Below are 18,960 nucleotides of genomic sequence, written 5' to 3'. Positions count from 1 at the left end.
GGTGCAAGACAGAGACCAAGTTAGGCCTAGCTCCAGGCAGGTCAAAAACTTATCAAAGAAAGGCAAGAAACAGGAGGCCCCACATCCGCTCACTGGGGAGAGTCCTGATATGCACCCTTCACCCTGAAGTACCCTGGACCGTGCCAGAAACACCACCAATAAAGGTACTGAAGTGAACTGTCGTGTGTGTGCCTATTCTTGCTCTGACCCAGCTGGGTCCCCTCTGTCCTGCATCCCCTCACTTACGCTGCCCTGAAGCCCCGCTCCACCTGTGGGGAGCCGCACCAACTAAGCTGCCTGAACACCGGCCTCAGAGGACTGTTGCAGCGCTGGTGATCCTCACCAGACACCACAGGTGGCATCACGAACTTTCCCTATCCTATATAATTTCCCCCTTCCTTTTTTAGAGTGACCCCAGGATACGGGCCCGGGAGCCGGCCACCGCGGCATCCCCAAAACCAACAACAAGGCCCGGGCGCCGAGTCGTCCCCATCCCCTGGGCGCGTCAAAAGCACTGTTTCTTTTTTATTATTTTGATGATTTCTCATTTGCTGCAAATAAATGCAACATTTTTAGCTTTGAATTTCGGAGACATATTGGCAGTAGTTTATAGAATAAAACAACAATGTACATTTTACTCAAAAATATACCTATCAAGAGAAAAATCTGAGAAAATGAAAATTTTGCAGTGGTCTCTTAATTTTTGCCAGAGCGGTATATAATGCTCTATGCATATATTACCCTGTTAAGTCACCATTAAGTCATGTACACACACAAGATGCAGCCTCTATAGTTACAAGTTATTAGTGTGTACTAGTTCTTCAGTAGCTCCTTATTGCTGTTCATTTAATGTAATGTCTGCTTTTATCCTATGGCTTATTGAACATCCAATTTTCTGCTCATTATATGAAGTGCAGTTGACACTAATGGAGTTTACATTATAAATGCATCATCCTATAATTACCATTATAAAGGTATTTGTTTATTTCGCTTCTCACTTTATTGCATTCTTATTTTCGCACAGCTTTATGGTACTTGATAGTATATAAAGGATCTATGCAGACCCTCTGAAGACCACAGGAAAGCAAATCCTGGAACAGTAAACTTCATGTTGGTAGAACTCAGATTTGTCATAAATGATGCCACAGGTCACAGCCAGCCATGATCGTATACACAGGTTCCATTATAAAATCCCGGCTGAAATCGATACCAGGATATCCAACGACGGCATAATTACTGCTAGACTAGAGAGCATCATAAAAAATGGAAACTGCTCAACAGAATCCTATGTAATGAGATTCTATGAACATAAGAAGGTGCTGGGGAAGATGATGTTTTATGAGAGATGACATTGAGCTATATCAGGAGTTTCCTAATAAAATTCAGGTGCAGATAAATGAAAATTTAGTACCACAAGGGAATAAAAGTCCAGCTTTTGTAATCATCCCGACAGTCAGAACGGGGTATTTTTTCATACCACTAGGACTTTACATTTTGCAAAGCTTTCCCTGCTAGAAAATTGGCCTAATACGGCCATAAGAAAAAAAGCTAAGTGACAGCATAAAATCATACAAGTAAAACAAGTCTTGTTACCCAAAGTACCTCCGCAACTTTTAAAAAGGGTTATCACATAAACATGTATCACCTATGAACAAGATAGTGATGAGAATGGGATTCCCAAAATCCACTGAGACAAGGAAATGTTACTGAGCATGTGTGATCACTGCACTATAAACTGTCTATAGCGTCTATTGATAGGTAGCAGTGAATGGGGCAGTGGTTGCCCATGCTCAGTAATGGTTCTTTCACAAAAGGATCTTTGGATCCTCTGTTCTTGCCATCAGTGGGGCTCCCATTAGTTAGACCCCCAGTGATCAGACATTTATCACCAATCCTGTGTAGAGCTGATATACATTGTTCCTGGAGCAACCATTTAAAAGGGTTGGTTGCTACTTCGACAAGTCCTTTCTAATTACATGTGTCCACATAGTAAAATAAAAAAAGTTTATTCTTTATGCAGGGGCTGTCACGGATGTGTCAGAAGTGACAGACAGTCGCCCTGCAGTTGGTTGCAGGAGATCTCTACATTTGGCATTGCAGACACCTTCTTAGAGGCTGTCTCTAGGACACAGCTGCTACCTTTCTCTGGCTAATTAACACCTTGGCCTGGGTGTATAAATACCTGCTGTGTTCCAGAGGGAGGTACCGGCGATATTAATTACTCCTTGTGAAGGCTTTAGCAAGAGCAGTACTTCTTCCTCTCTGGAGCTTGAGGACATGTGTCTGGAGTCGTCTAAAGCTAAGCTATTTCCCCCTGTTTGTCCTCCCTTGTTGTCTTTAGTGTTCAGTGGGGATCGACTAGTGTTCATCTTTTCTCTTCTCTAGCCTTAGCCATACGCCCGGGAAAGTCAGGGCGAGGTACATGTGCAGTGTTTTGTGAAGAGCCAATATAGGGTCGTTAGGGGAGACAGGGTGACACTAGACCAGCCTAGGAGGTCTTCACTTCCCCCTTTTACTAGAGTCTGGGCTCCCTTTCCCTCTTACCTTTGTGTTGCACTAAGTCTTTCCCACACCTTGCTTGACAGCGGCAGTGTTAAAAAGATGTCGGCATCAGGTCTCCCGTTACTCTTATGACAATATGTCATGTGAAATAGTATTGCAGAAGAAAAGAAATTCTTGTACAATACTATTCCTTCCTAAGCAGGAAGGAATAGTATTGACCAGGAACAAGGGACATGGAAGAAACACCTACTTGGCGTGAAATGGCTGCTGTTATTACATAGGAGTATGCCATTCACTAGCACACTGTAATTTTTTATCTATCTGGAAACAAAGTCTTCTTTATTGTATGGGTGAATGCTGCAATTTTTTTTCTTCTTCAATACTATTGAACTTTCTGTATATTCCTTGCTGAGCACTATCAAAAGTGAATAGGATAACATATTTTATTGGAGTGCCATTATTTTTTCTTTTTTTTTCTTTCTATTGGACTATTATGTCATGTGACCTCCGCAGACACTCAGCGGATATGATCGGCTACTGTTCATCAATATTCAGTCGGAGCGGACATCTCAGTCGAAATAGTAAGCGCAGTAGTCGATCAGCATCTGCTGATTGACTCCTGCACTCACTTGACATAAAAATGTCACATAAGCATCGAAAGACCTGTCGCCGACATCGCTGGAATGGCACTGGGGAGATGAGCAGAAACTTATCTTACTTTACTTTGAGGACTCGGGAATTTAAGAAATAGTTGTGGACAATCACTTTAAGGACCCACTTTGAAGGATAATACTACCATAGATGAAAGGACTCAAGCATTTAAGAAGTGGTTGAAAAAATATTGGACAATCCCTTTAAGAACCCACTTTGTAGGTTAATACTACCATAAATGAAATGATTATGAGTAGTGATGAGCGAGCATGCTCACTACTGCTCGGTGCTCGCCCGAGCATCTCGCTGCTCGAGATGCTCGGCGCTCGCTGAGTATTTCCGGGTTGCTCGGGCAGGAACTCGGGTCCCCTCCCTGCATGTTTGGCGCTCTTTAGAGAGCCAATGAACATGCAGGGATTGCCTGCCATGCACTGTAATGCCATAGCCATGTTGGTTGTGGGCATTACAGTGATTGGCTGGCCGCACAGCGTCATCAGGTCTATATCAGACCTGGCGCCGCCATGCTCGTCACAGTCACTCCAAAGTCAAACAGTGTAGGGAGAGGTGCTGCGGCGTCAGGGAGAGATTTGCTTGTGTATTAGGTAGTGTAGGGAGAAAAACCATAGATTACACATACCCATCTTAACAAACAGTCCTTTTGAGGACTAACTAATCCATCTGCAGAGATATCAGGCAGGCAGGGTGTATATAGCAGACTTCAGTGCATATAGCACAAGAGGCTCTATTCCAATTCTGCCTTCAGCTGCTATTAGATATTTCTATACAAAGGTCCAGGTCTTAGGGGCCAGGAATACTTTTCTTTGGATCTTAATCCTCATTATTTGCTTAAAAAGCAATCCAGAGAACACCGTTTTCTGCGCCATTTGCTTGTGTAGGGAGAGGTGCTGCGGTGTCAGGGAGAGATTTGCTTGTGTATTAGGTAGTGTAGGGAGAAAAACAGTACATTACACATATCCATATTAACAAACAGTCCTTTTGAGGTCTAACTAATCTATATGCAGAGATATCAGGCAGGCAGTGAATATAGGCAGGCAGGCAGTGTATATAACAGACTGCAGTGCATATAGTACAAGAGGCTCCATTCCAATTCTGCCTTCTGCTGCTGTTAGATATTTCTATTCAAAGGCCCAGGTCTCAGGGGCCAGGAATACTTTTCTTTGGATCTTAATCCTCATTATTTGCTTAAAAAGCAATCCAGAGAGCACAGTTTTTCTGCGCCATTTGCTTGTAGGAACTTCAGAATACAGCCAGGCCCTTTCCATATTGCAGCGCTAGAAATCCAGCTATTTAAAACTGTGTTTTCTCCGTCACTTGGATCACATATACGTTGTCAGAAAATACTGCCATTTCTGGCCTCCACTAAAAATTTCCTTTAGTGTGTCAGTGAAGCAATTCACAGCAGTTTGCTGTTCAAACTACTTACCTACAGGCCAGGTATTCAAAACTCTGTTTTCTCCGTCACTTGGATCACATATACGTTGTCAGAAAATACTGCCATTTCTGGCCTCCATTAAAATTTCATTCAGTGTGTCAGTGAAGCAATTCATAGCAGTTTGCTGTTCAAACTACTTACATACAGGCCAGGTATTTAAAACTCTGTTTTCTCCATCACACGGATCACATATACGTTGTGAGAAAATACTGCCATTTCTGGCCTCCATTAAAAATTTCCTTTAGTGTGTCAGTGAAGCAATTCACATCAGTTTGCTGTTCAAACTACTTACCTACAGGCCATGTATTTAAAACTCCGTTTTCTCTGTCGCACAGATCACATATGCGTTGTCAGAAAATACTGCCATTTCTAGCCTCCATTAAAAATTTCCTTTAGTGTGTCAGTGAAGCAATTCACAGCAGTTTGCTGTTCAAACTACTTACCTACAGGCTAGGTATTCAAAACTCTGTTTTCTCCGTCACACGGATCACATATAAGTTCGCTCCAAACTCAGTCATTTGTAGTGAGCGTGGAAGATTCTGTCCTCAATTTAAAATGGGCAAGGCACGTGGCAAGGGACGGGGAACTGGACGTGATGGTAATGGTGCATGCAGAGGCCGAGGACAAGGCCGTGGGCAAGCCGAAATTGTGCCACAACAAACACCCACATCTTCTCGCCTGACCTTCCTGTCCCAATTTCTAGGGGACCGCAGCACACCACTATTGAACCCAGAGCAATGTCAAAAGGTTGTTGGTTGGATAGCGGATAATGCTTCCAGTCACTTTGCCATCACCACCACCAACACCCTGTCTTCCACATGGTCAAGTCTCAGTACCGTGAGTCTGGACTGCATATTCCTCACCCTGATCCTCCTTCTTCCCACCATGCTGAGAACCCAGAGACAACTGATCCCACACTTGGGCACTCTGAAGAGCTGTTCACTTTTCCATTTATAGATTCGGGCCTCTCACCCGGTCCACTTGAAGTGGGGCAAGAGGAAATCACGTGTAGCGATGCCCAAATATTTGAGCAGCCACGGTCACATGAAGGCGATAGTGGGAAAGTGTCACAAGAGGTGGACGATGATGAGACACAATTGCCAGAAAGTCAGGAGGAGGACCAGGGTGCGGAAGTGGAAGACGAGGTGGTGGATGATAAAGTAACTGACTCAACCTGGCAGGAGGAAATGCTGAGCGAGGACAGCAGCACACAGGGGGAGGGAGGTAGAGCACCCCAACAGGCAGGAAGAAGCAGTGTGGTGGCCGCAGATAGAAGGCAGGCAACCATTCCCCGTAACACCAACACGAAGGAAGTTGCCAGTACAACTGTTAAGTCTTCCCGAGTCTGGTTGTTTTTTAAAGACTCTGCCGATAACCCCAAAACAGCCATTTGCACCACCTCCCAGGCCAGCAGGCTGGTGGCAAAACGACCAGCCTGACCACCACCAGCATGATCACGCACATGGCAGCAAAGCATTCAACTTTGTGGCCCAAACCCCAGAGTCCAGGAACAGTGTCTTCGGGTGGCACCATTGCTTCTTCAGCTGTTGTGCATGCAAGCCAATCCCCTGTCCATGTGAAGATGCCTCCTGCCCTGCACCTGTCGTTGCACAGTCTCAAATAGCAGCATCAGGAAGCACGTCCATGTCCTTGTCCCAGCGCAGTGTTCAGTTGTCCTTACCCCAGTCCTTGGAACGCAAGCGCAAATATGCAGCCAACGCCCCACAGGCCACACTACTAAATTCTACTCACATTTCACGACTGCTTGCGCTCAAAATGTTGCCTTTTAGGCTCATGGAGACGGAAGCATACCGCAACATGATGGTGGCGGCCGTCCCCGGTACTCGGTCCCCAGCCGCCACTATTTCTCCCGATATGCCATCCCCGCATTACACAAGCACGTGTCCCAAAATATTAGCCGTGCTCTCAACAACGCAGTTACCGGTAAGGTCCTCCTAACCACGGACACGTGGACAAGTGCTTGTGGGCAAGGATGGTACATCTCGCTGGCAGCACACTGGGTTAACATAGTGGAAGTCGGGACCCAGTCGGACCTTCGGACGGAACACGTCCTCCCGACGTCAGGGATTGCGGGCCCTAATCAATCAGGGTTGCCCCCACGGTCTACAGCTCCTGCACCTCCTCAGCCTCCTCCTCCTCTTCAGTCTCCATCTCCGAAATGACATTATCAGTCACAAGCTGTAAGCACTGCAACACTGCCTCGGCCAAGCGGCAACAGGCTGTGCTGAAGCTAATATGTGTAGGTGACAAACCGCACAATGCTGAAGAGTTGTGGACAGCTCTGAAAGAGCAGAAAGGTCTGTGGCTCACACCGCTGAACCTACAGCCAGGCATGGTCGTGTGTGACAATGGCCGGAACCTGGAGGCGGGTCTGAGGGAAGGCGAGCTCACACACATACCATGCCTGGCCCATGTGCTTACCTCGTGGATCAGCGGTTTCTCAAATCCTACTCGGAGCTGCCGGATCTGCTTGTTAAAGTACGCCGCCTGTGTGCCCATTTTAGAAAGTCAGCTACAGCTTCCGCCGCCCTTGCAGTGTTTCAGCAGTGTTTGCAGCTTCTGGCTCACAAACTGGTGTGTGATGTCCCCACGCGTTGGAACTCTACACTGTAGATGTTGGGAAGGATTTGTGAGCAGAAGAGGGAAGTTGTTGAGTACCAGCATCAACAAGGCCATCGGTATTCAGTTCAGACTCCACACATAAGACCTCAGGAGTGGACATGGATGTCAGACATATGTACTATTCTCCAAAACTTTGATGACTCCACCAAGATGGTGAGGGGCGATGACGCCATAATTAGCGTCACCATCCCGCTTCTCTGTCTTCTGAAATGCTCTCTGCTCATAATCAAAGAGGATGCATTGCAGGCGGAGCACGATGAGATGAAGCAAGGAACCATACAGAGTGATTACACACAGCCAAGCCTCATCAAATCCCAATGTGGATTGGGTGACAATGAGGAAGAGGAGGAGGAGGAGGAAGGACAGGAGCTAGTTTCATGCACTATAGACGGTACTACCTGCACAGCTGTCATACCGTCTGTTCAGCGTGGATGGCCAGAGGACAGAGAGGAGGAGGAGGAGGAGAGCATTGTCAGTCATCCTCTTGGTGAGGACACGGAAGTCTTGCCTGTTAGTAGTCTGGCACGCATGGCTGAGTTTATGTTACGCTGCCTTTCACATGACCCTCGCATTCTCAAAATTTTGGGTAACAGTCATTACTGGTTGGTGACACTTCTAGACTTATGCTACAAGGAGAACGTTATATCTCTTATTCCTGATGCAGACAGGTCTATAAAAATGGGGCTGTACCAGAAGGCCCTTGTTGCGGAACTATTAAAAAAATTCCCATCTGAAAATGCTGGCGGCAGAGGGCACACTTCGTTGGACAACCAAGGAGTACAGGCGAGAGAAACACAACTTCAATCCAGCAGAGGCAGGGGTACACTGTCAAAGTTCTGGCAGAGTTTTCTCAGACCCTCCCATCACACAGGCCCTGAGGCGCGTGGTACTCTCACAAGGAGTGTAAAGTTTGGGAAGATGCTGAGGGAGTACCTTGCCGACAGTACCAACGTCCTCTGTGATTCCTCTGTGCCTTATAATTATTGGGTATCCAAGTTGGATACGTGGAATGAACTGGCTCTCTATGCCTTGGAGGTCCTGGCCTGCCCTGCCGCCAGTGTTTTATCAGAGCGGGTTGTTAGTGCCGCTGGTGGAATTATAACTGATAAGTGCATCCACCTGTCAACTGAAAATGCTGACTGGCTGACTCATAAAAATGAACATGGGCTGGATTGGGCCAGACTTCTCAACGCCACCGAATGATAGCAGCATAACATAAACTCAAATCCAGTGTCCTTTCTTGGGAGGTGTATTCCCATGCACCTTTTCACACCCACACATGGTTATACGCTTCCTGATTTTGGCTATTTGCTCTTGTCCTCCTCCTTCTCCTCATCCTCCACCACCATATCACCAGGGTGACCGTGGTCCGTGATGCAACACCCACATAATTTTTTTAAAGGGTGTTTATGATGTCCGTAAAATTATTATTATTTTTTTTTTATACATTATGTTCATGTATACCCCCCAGGGGTAAATTTTTTTAGCCCATACACTTAGTGCATGGGCAATACAAGTATAGGAGGCCCGCTCCTTTCTAATGGGAACATTTTTTTATGATACCCTCCTCCACGTCTCTTCCAAGGGGTATTGAAGTGCCTCCAAATTTTTAGCAGCCCTTGCATTCACTGCGTAGGCCAACACTATGGGAGACTCTCTCCTTTCTAATGGGAATTTGTTGTTACTGTGGCCCTGCTCTATGTGTCTTTCAATTCTTAGTGGGGTTTTTCCTAAAATTGGTCAGCCGTTGGACTCACTGCATTCTCTATAACTGTATAGCAGACTCTCTCCTTTCTAATGGGAACATGTCGTACTTGTTACTGTGGCCCTGCTCTATGTGTCTTTAAATTCTTAGTGGGGTTTTTCCTAAAATTGGTCAGCCGTTGGACTCACTGCATACCCTATAACTGTATAGCAGACTCTCTCCTTTCTAATGGGAACATGTCATACTTGTTACTGTGGCCCTGCTCTGTGTGTCTTTAAATTCTTAGTGGGGTTTTTCCTAAAATTGGTCAGCCGTTGGACTCACTGCATACCCTATAACTGTATAGCAGACCCTCTCCTTTCTAATGGGAACATGTCGTACTTGTTACTGTGGCCGTGCTCTGTGTGTCTTTAAATTCTTAGTGGGGTTTTTCCTAAAATTGGTCAGCCATTGGACTCACTGCATACCCTATAACTGTATAGCAGACCCTCTCCTTTCTAATGTGAACATGTCGTACTTGTTACTGTGGCCCTGCTCTGTGTGTCTTTAAATTCTTAGTGGGGTTTTTCCCAAATTTTGGCAGCCCTTGCTGTCACAGCATGGGCATTACCACTATATTTTCTCCTTTATATTGGGAACATTTTTTTTACTGAGACCTTCCTCTGTGTCTCTTCAAAGGGGTATTGGGTTGCGTCCAAATTTTTGGCAGCCCTTGCAGTCACTGGATATGCAATAACAGTATAGGAGACCCACTTGTTAATTATGGGAACAACAAAGAATAGCCGGCTGATGGCTCTCTAGCAAAAGCGAGGGCTGACTGCTGGCCTTTTAAGAATAGTAAGGGCCGTTGGATGTCCCTATAAAAATAGGCCTTATGACTTTCAGAGTACCTCCATCATAAAGAAAACAGGATGTGTCTGATGATGTGTCACACACCACATTGCCAGATAATGTTGTAAAATGTTAAAATGACATTTCCCGGTGAATGCATGTGTCTTAAAAAATAACGTAAAAAAACCAAAACAATAGGATCTCTCTGTAGTATAGAAAACAGCGTCACCAATTTAACAACAATGTAATCACATTGTTCAGCTCATGCACTTCCTCCTCCATCTCCAAAATAGCCACATCAGTCACAAGCTGACAGCACTGCAGCACTGCCTTGGCCAAGCGGCAGCAGGCTATGCTGAAGATAACATGCTTAATGCTTAATTGACAAACCACCCAGCGCTGCAGAGTTGTTGAAAGCTGTAACACAGCAGCCTGATCTGTTGCTCTCACCGCTGAACAGGCATGATCATGTGTGACAATGGGCGGAACCTGGTGATGGAGAAATGACAGCCGGAGTAGATATGGTTTCCCTCTATGCCAGTCCTTTCACCGAGCTAAATAAAACTCTCAGCAAAAAAAGTTGTGGACTGGCTCCGTACCGTCCCTGGCCACATTCACCTGTCCACGTGTTTGTTGTTAGGCTGTCCTTCCCAGTAAGTGCACTGGGGAGGGCACAGGTAATATTGTGGGACCCGTGCTTGTGGAAGGCGGAGACGATACCGGGAGAAATAGTGGGGACCTAGTATGGACACCCGGCCGCCGCAGGCATGAAGTTGTGAAAAGCTTCCGCCTCCACGAGCTTAAAAGGCCATATTTCAAGTGTAAGCAGCTGCCCAGAAATCTGGCAGTTTAGTGTTGTGTCCTGTGGGTGGGTGGCTGGCTGCATACTTGCACTAGCATTCCAAGTAACAGAAAACTAAGCAGATGGTGGCCTCTATCATCATCATGGCCTCACCTCGGCACTATGAACTCTCCTGAAGGAGAAGCCAGGGCGCGCCGGAGGAGTTTCCGGTTCTCTGGTGGGCCCGTCCAACCCTGCCGAGAAGCAGCCCTGGCTATGAAAAGTGTGGCGGAAGGTTCCCGGACACTCTATGGCTGCTTTTTTAATGTGGATCCACCATGCTTGTGCATGTTATTTGTTAAACCACATTACAGATCAGGCCATTGTCCAACTCTGTATTCAAGAAATGAAATGTGCAAAGAAAGATGTGTGTGTATCAAAGCACCACCGACAAGTGCGAGTTGATGTTGGATTGGCTGCCATTGCTTCTGCAACAAGCTGCATTACAGGACTTCCTGTGAGAAATGACATGCAGGGTAGATAGGGTTTCCCTCTATGCCTGTCCTTTCACCGAGCTAAATACAATTCTCAGCAAAAAACGTTGTGGACTGGCTCCTTACCGTCCCTGGCCACATTCACCTGTCCACGTGTTTGTGGTAAGGCGGTCCTTCCCAGTAAGTGCTCTGGGGATGGCCCAGGTAATATTGTGGGACCCGTGCTTGTTTAAGGCGGAGGCGACATCGGGAGAAACAGTGGCGGCTGGGGACCGAGTATGGACACCCGGCTGCCGCCGGCATGAAGTTATGAAGAGCTTCCGCCTCCACGAGCCTAAAAGGCCACATTTCAAGTGCAAGTAGCTGTCAAAAATTTGGCAGTATAGTATTGCAGCCTGTGGGTGGGTGGCTGGCTGCATACTTGCGCTTGCATTCCAATGAATAGGGTAGGGACAACTGAACGCTGCATTGGGACAAGGACGTGGGCGTGATTGTTGCAAGCCTGCAACGACAGGTGAATGGCGGGAGGCATCTTCGCATGTGCCAAGGATCACTTATGATGGGCACACTTTTAGGCAGTGACCTGGGAGTCAGAAATGCTTCCAGAGGTCTTCCCCATGCTGTTCTCATGTCTTTTCAGCACTGTATGCATGTGTCTGATGATGTGTCACACACCACATGGCCAGATAAGGATGTAGAATGTTAAAATGACATTTCCCAGTGAATGCATTTGTCTTTTTTTAAAGCAATGCAAAAGTGCAAAAATAGCATCAAAAACGCTACGTGTGAACATAGCTCAAGGTGTGGAGGAGTATTTTTTTGGGGGGTTATTTATTTTGCTTTATATGCATTGTACATGTCATGGAAAGGATGATCCTTAACATATTTCCCAGGAAAATCCATTTTGGTTTCGTTTTGGTATTTTTTATTGTGAGTCCGTAAAAGTGGCGTAGTACCTCTGACAACGTTGTTGACAGCAGTGACCTGGGAGTCAGAAATGCTTCCAGGGGTCTTCCCCATGCTGTTCCCATGTCATTTGAGCACTGTTCCCATCGATTTGAGCAATTTTTAGGCCCTCTGCAGACCGCCTGTGGGAGCCGCCTGAAAAATGCTCGAGTTTCCCATAGACTTACATTGGGCTCGTTGCTCGGGTCGAGCACCAGAGTATTTCAATTTGCTCGACCTAAGCAAGGAGTACCCGAGCATTTTAGTGCTCGCTCATCACTTATTATGAGACATGCTGTAGAGCTGAAGTCAGCAACCAATGGTTCATTAGACAGATGTGACTCTCAAGCTTCCTGCACCTGGGTCTTTTTCTGTTTGCAGAAGTTGATTTGAACTTATAGTCCAAATAGAACCTGATACTATGGTAAAAAACATATCACAAGTAATTAACAGTAATCAATCAGTCAGATACCTACCAGGACTTGTATTGAAACCTAGAGCTTATACTCTGATTCTGCCTAAGGCACAGTATCAACGGTACAGTATAAAAAGTGCAGTGACAAAGAAAATACTGTTGTGGATTTGAACTTTCAGCAGAATCGTCGGCACTCAGACATGGTGGGAGAATAAACTGATGGAATACACGAAAACCATAATCTTCATCATGAACTACAACATGGACAATACAGAGAAGAAAGTAACTCAAACAAAGATGTCACACAGTACAATATAAATAAAGTCAATAACACAGCACCTGCTGCCTGCTCAAGATAATCCCTCATCAGCATAAGCCTGTAGCTCTTGTATATTCCAAAAAATACACTCAAATCATGCCAACCAATAGTGAACAAATTACGGCTCCAAACAAAGAGTAAACTACTAATACAAAGTTGAAAATATACTGCAATACGATAAAGATTTGTGATGATCAAAAGCCTTGTGGGTGCATGGCCATTCTGGAATCTCCTTTTAGCATGGACTGATGAATTATACTGTAATACTAGATGGGGTAAAACACCCTTAAGATACATTCACACGTTCAGTATTTTTCATCAGTATTTGTGAGCCAAAACCAGGATTGAAACAATTTGAGGAGAAGTATAATAGAAACACGTCACCACTTCTGGATTTTTTTACCCATTCCTGGTTTTGGCTTACAAATACTGTAATAAAATACTGATTAAATACTGAACGTGTGAACACGGCCTTACAAGTAGTCTGTCATCACAGAATGACTGTTCAAGCCAAGAATAGGTGCGCCTTTGGTGTGGTCAAACATTTAAGAGCATCTTCCCACCTACTTGTTTTCCATCTATCTCTGCCCTTTTCTGGATCTATAAACACAGAGCTGTCAATCAAAGAAAAGAGGTGGGTGGAGACAGAGGGAAAACAAGCAGGGGGGAAGGTGCACTTAAATGTTTGGCCACACCAAGGGTGCACCAAGCGACTGTACTTGCTTTGAACAGTCATTCTGTGCTGACACACTCCCTTTAAGGCCAACTCTAAAAGTTTACAGATGGACAATGCTGCAGTTGAAGGCAATTTCAGCAGGCTGGCATATGTGCATAGTTACCATCTGCAGTAGGTGACCCCCGCTTAGTGTTTGAAAGGGACTTAAAAGAGTTTTTGGTACAAAATAGGAAATGTTTGCAAGCAAGAACATAGAGCTCTCTTGTGAGACAGAGAACAAGCTGTGATTCCAGGATACAAGACTCCCTGAAAAATTTATGAAACTTGTAGTGATCTCGGACTTTTTGCATTGTTTCTCATGCCTGCGATCAGAGGTCTAGCGTTATGGGACCTCTAACCTAAAACAGTCGCAGCAAAACACCCTCCAAACTTTGTGTTTTCTTTGAGTCGCTGGGTTTATTTTATACTTTCGCTCTCCGACACTGGGCACTTGGAAATAGGCGCAGCACAATTTAGTTCTGTCAGAGAGCTGCTTGCAGGCAAGTGCGGACCTGATCTGAATGCACAACCACAACCAATTTATTGTATGCACGGATGTTTACCAATAAAGTACTTGTAGTTTTTGCATTTATTATTTATACTTAAAATAGAAGCAAGAATATATTCCCAGGGTTGCTTTGTTAGATCAGACATTGATGTTCAAGCTGCTGTAATTAACCGAAGTTTCTGGGCTGCAGCCAATCGGAGACAAGCTATTGAGTTCTCCGTTGCTCTAATATGTTGACAGAAATAGGTACAAAGAGTGCACCTGGTTTTAATAGGTGATGCCCATAAATAATAGTTACAGTGCCTGCTAATTAGCAATGGCTGTGGGACCAAAATCATACACTATTTCCAAGAGCTGCCGGAATAAAATCAGCAGGGTCTATATGGAGATAAATGCCCCGTCCGCTATTTAGAGATAAATGCACCCACACTGATATGTGTACCTTTAAGACTTCAGAAAAATTCATTGTCTGTGCACAGCGATACTAATTGGGAATATGTGTTTCTATCCCCAGGGTTACAGGCTCTGCTTCCCCAGTATTTACGAGTGAGATTTGTGAGAGCTGCATTGTCCTACATTTCATGCAACTCTCAGGGTTGGATGGAGTGCCAGGCAGGAGAGTGCTGGTGCCACTGCGATGCGGCCTACCCCCAGTGCAACTGTCCAGCAGAAGACATTCACATCCTGGAAAAGAGCCTGACCCAGACCCAGGAGCAGGCGACCGGGCAGAACAAAGAGTTTGAGGAATCAGGTAGGAGGCTAAATAGCACCCATCGCCCCAAATAAAGAATACTGCACGTTTTTATTCTTTATTACTTTTTATTTCTTTATTTCCTTTTCTTTCTTTTTCTTTCTTTCTCACTCTTTCTTTCTCACTTTTTCTTTCTTTCTCACTCTCTCCTTCTTTCCTTCTTTCTCACTCTTTCCTTCTTTCTCACTCTTTCCTTCTTTCTCACTCTCTCCTTCTTTCTCACTCTTTCCTTCTTTCTCACTCTTTCCTTCTTTCTCTCTCTTTCCTTCTTTCCTTCTTTCTCACTCTTTCCTTCTTTCTCACTCTTTCCTTCTTTCTTTCTTTTCCTTTCATCCTTCCTTCCTTCCAAAATCACATTATACAACGTGACACATATTGATAATGACCTCCCCCTCCAGTACTTTACACTTATGGGTGCCTTCGTGCAATTGTACATCAAAATCATAATACAGTGAGTACGGAAAGTATTCAGACCCCTTTAAATTTTTGACTCTTTGTTTCATTGCAGCCATTTGGTAAATTCTAGTTGATTTTTTTTCTCATTAAAGTACACTCTGCACCCCATCTTGACTCAAAAAAACAGAAATGTAGAAATGTTTTCAAATTTATTAAAAAAGAAAAACTGAAATATCACATGGTCATAAGTATTCAGACCCTTTGCTCAGTATTGAGTAGAATCACCCTTTTAGCTAGTACAGCCATGAGTCTTCTTGGGAATGATGTTTTTCACACCTGGATTTGGGGATCCTCTGACATTCTTCCTTGCAGATCCTCTCCGGTTCCGTCAGGTTGGATGGTGAACGTTGGTGGACAGCCATTTTCAGGTCTCTCCAGAGATGCTCAATTGGGTTTAGGTCAGGGCTCTGGCTGGGACAGTCAAGAATGGTCACAGAGTTGTTCTGAAGCCACTCTTTTGTTATTTTAACTGTGTGCTTAGGGTCATTTTCTTGTTGGAAGGAGAACCTTTGGCCAAGTCTAAGGTTCAGAGCACTCTCGAAGAGGTTTTCATCCAGGATATCTCTGTACTTGGTCGCATTCATGTTTCCTTCAATCATCCATCCTTCAGTCATCCTGTCCCTGCAGCTGAAAAACACCCCCATAGCATGATGCTGCCACCACCATGTTTCACAGTTGGGATTGTATTGGGCAGGTGATGAGCAGTGCCTGGTTTCCTCCACATATACCACTTAGAATTATCACCAAATAGTTCTATCTTTGTCTCATCAGACCAGAGAATCTTATTTCTCATAGTCTGGGAGTACTTCATGTGTTTTTGAGCAAACTCTATGCGGGCTTTCATATGTCTGGCACTGAGGAGAGGCTTCCGTCGGGCCACTTTGCCATAAAGGCCCGACTGGTGGAGAGCTGCAGTGATAGTTGACTTTGTGGAACTTTCTCCATCTCCCTACTGCATATCTGGAGCTCAGCCACAGTGATCTTGGGGTTCTTCTTTAACTCTCTCACCAAGGCTTGTCTCAGTTTGGCTGGACGGCCAGGTCTAGGAAGACTTCTGGTGGTCCCAAACTTCTTCCATTTAAGGATTATGGAGGCCACTTTGCTCTTAGGAACCTTGAGTAATGCAGAAATTCTTTTGTAACCTAGGCAAGAGCTGTGCCTTGCCACAATTCTGTCTCTGAGCTCCTTGGGCAGTTCCTTTGAGCTCATGATTCTCATTTGGTCTGACATGCGCTGTGAGCTGTGAGGTCTTATATAGACAGGTGTGTGCCTTTCCAAATCAAGTCCTATCAGTTTAATTAAATGCATCTGGACTCCAATGAAGGAGTAGAACCATCTCAAGGAGGATCACAAGGAAATGGACAGCATGTGACTTAAATATGAATGTCTGAGCAAAGGGTCTGAATACTTATGACCATGTGATATTTCAGTTTTTCTTTTTTAATAAATTTGCAAAAATTTCTACATTTCTGTTTTTTTCTCAGTCAAGATGGGGTGCAGAGTGTACTTTAATGAGAAAAAAAATGAACTTTTTAGAATTTACCAAATGGCTGCAATGAAACAAAGAGTGAAAAATGTAAAGGGGTCCAGATGTGGGTAGGTAAACATGCAAGTCACAGAGTTGATGAATGACCTGATTAGGCACAGAATGTGATTACCGTAGATGTGCAGTTATTATCTCACCCCAAGTGTCGCTATGTGTAAGAGATGATGGGCTTTAGCCCTTATGTATTAGTATTAGCGTTCATGTAAAGTTATGATTTCTTGCATTTATTCTTGATAGTAAATGATGAAAATAAAAACTTAAAAAATGGAAATATTATATCATATAGAAAATTAAATAAAAAGTTTGGAAGTAAAGGAGAAAACTAAAGTTTGGTAAATAACTTTGTTTTTCTTCCAAAGATTTGGTGATTTTTCTATTTTATTGTGGGAAATTTTTTGGAAACAGAAAGTGCATCCATATTGGTTTGTCTCCAAGAAGCTAATCCAAAAGTAACAAGCAATATGGTCTGCCTATTTGTTGTCATTTGTCAGTACAGGGATTTCAGAATATTTTATCAGCATGTTTTCTTTAAACCTTTTATCTGCATGGCTTGGCAAACATCAGACCATAATGATGCCCTTACTGTGCATCTTCAACAGTTGTCAACTGAATATTTCCTTCAGAGATGATTCTTTCATACGTGGGTCATGCCATACACAGATGTTCTCTGTTCAACCGGAACTCGGGAGAACATTTACTTTAATAGAGAAGGATGAGCAAGAATCTTCCAGAAAGCGCTAGCTAATCTAACCTGAGTACAAGAGAATCAAGCTTTAAAATTCATCATCGATTATCCTTCTTTTCCCCAAAAAATTGCAATTGGAGAATAGTTGGGGCAACCTCAAGGACTTTTCCCAGAATCCAGGGATTGCCTTGGTCTTCATCCTGTACAGCAGGGGTGGGGAGCCTTAGACCCGCAAGCTGTTTACGGCCCTTGATGACCTTTTATTCGGCCCCTGGGCAGATTCCCGGGGACAGCAGTACTTGGACTGGCAACAGTACTTTGTCGGCCGCCAGCCCATTAATTTCTCCTTGCTCTGTGAGCATATGTAATAGTGGGGAAGGACGTAGCCTTCCTTTGGCACTGAAGTAGTTAAAGAAAGTGTTCCCGTAGTTAAACCTCTCTGGACTGTCGGAAGGCCAAGCTAAGGGGTTAGCTTCAGTGGTCCAGTCAGTAGAGTAGAGGGGGAACTTAGTGCCCTGATCAAGCCTTGAGTGTTTATAGAGCTTGTTCCTGGCATAATTACTTGTGGGCTGCAGTACTTGTAACCAGCCACAAGATGCCAGTGCCCCGGGTGCAGATGTCAGGTTGAGTCTGTCAGCAGTGTTACAGATAGTGATGGGGTTAATGGTGTGTGATGACAGCCCACAGAGGGTGGGCACATCAGGAAAATCTCAGCTTAGTTTCCAGAAGCAGGAAGTGATGAGCCAGTAAGAGTTAGGACAGTCAACCAAACGGGCAGCCTGACTATATGGTGGCTGCTAGGGTAGACGGGAGCTCCATACCCTCAGACAGTGGGATCACCAGTGCAAAAGTCTCCCTACGCAAGAGTCCAGTTAGCCGGCCGGAGAAACTCAACGGAGGTATTGAGGACCCGGGGCACTTCAAGTCTGCAGGTAGCAGAGGAAGATAAATAGGACTCCAGGCTAAGACGTGTGGGAGATATCGGATCCAGAACACTGTTGGTATTGCAGAAGAGTCTCTTGGGCTAGAGATTAGAGTCACAGAGAAGCTTCACTTAAAGAGGGAACCAGGGATGAAGATGTTGTCAGCGCCTGTGAGGGAGATAATAACCTGTCGGGCCTTATCCATTATATTTGCCTGTAAATATTGTACATACTCCTCTTCCCCAAGTAAAGTCCAAGTTACGGTTAAGAACCTTGTGTCCTCTGAATTTATTGCTGCCCTGGTCCCAGAAGAGAAATGCCTGGAGATAGCTGCGATCGGATGGTTTGAAGTAAGTGGAGAACACCACATACGCAGCCACACATCAGAGCACACATCAGAGAGAGGACACGTATTGTCTGTAGGGTGCCAGAGCGAGCCGGAGCTACAGCTCGCCCACGACTACCTCACTGAGGCACCTTACACATGCGCAAGCAGTGTTAACTACTGAACTCAGGGGCGCGTGCAATTAAAGATTACGTCCTGACACCAGTGCCAGCATCAGGACATACTGTGTGGGTGGAGTCAGCCCACAATTTGTGCGACCCCTGAAGGATGGTATAAATATCCAAATGGCCC

The 18,960-nt window shown here is 44.9% G+C and overlaps 1 protein-coding gene across 1 annotated transcript in view; it reads left to right on the top strand.

Moving 5' to 3' along the window:
- The window catches only part of BRINP2 (BMP/retinoic acid inducible neural specific 2), a 418,902-nt gene that overhangs the window by 336,582 nt on the left and 63,360 nt on the right, over positions 1 to 18,960 (top strand). Inside the window, exon 6 of the mRNA XM_073643360.1 lies at positions 14,477 to 14,713. Coding sequence (XP_073499461.1) covers positions 14,477 to 14,713 — 237 coding nt within the window. The remainder of the gene's footprint in view (positions 1 to 14,476; positions 14,714 to 18,960) is intronic.

The sequence above is a fragment of the Phyllobates terribilis genome, unplaced genomic scaffold (assembly GCF_046119375.1).
Source record: "Phyllobates terribilis strain yellow unplaced genomic scaffold, ASM4611937v1 Scaffold_8__6_contigs__length_399053987, whole genome shotgun sequence".
In the NCBI taxonomy this organism is placed as follows: domain Eukaryota; kingdom Metazoa; phylum Chordata; class Amphibia; order Anura; family Dendrobatidae; genus Phyllobates; species Phyllobates terribilis.
This window is presented reverse-complemented; position numbering and strand designations above follow the sequence as displayed.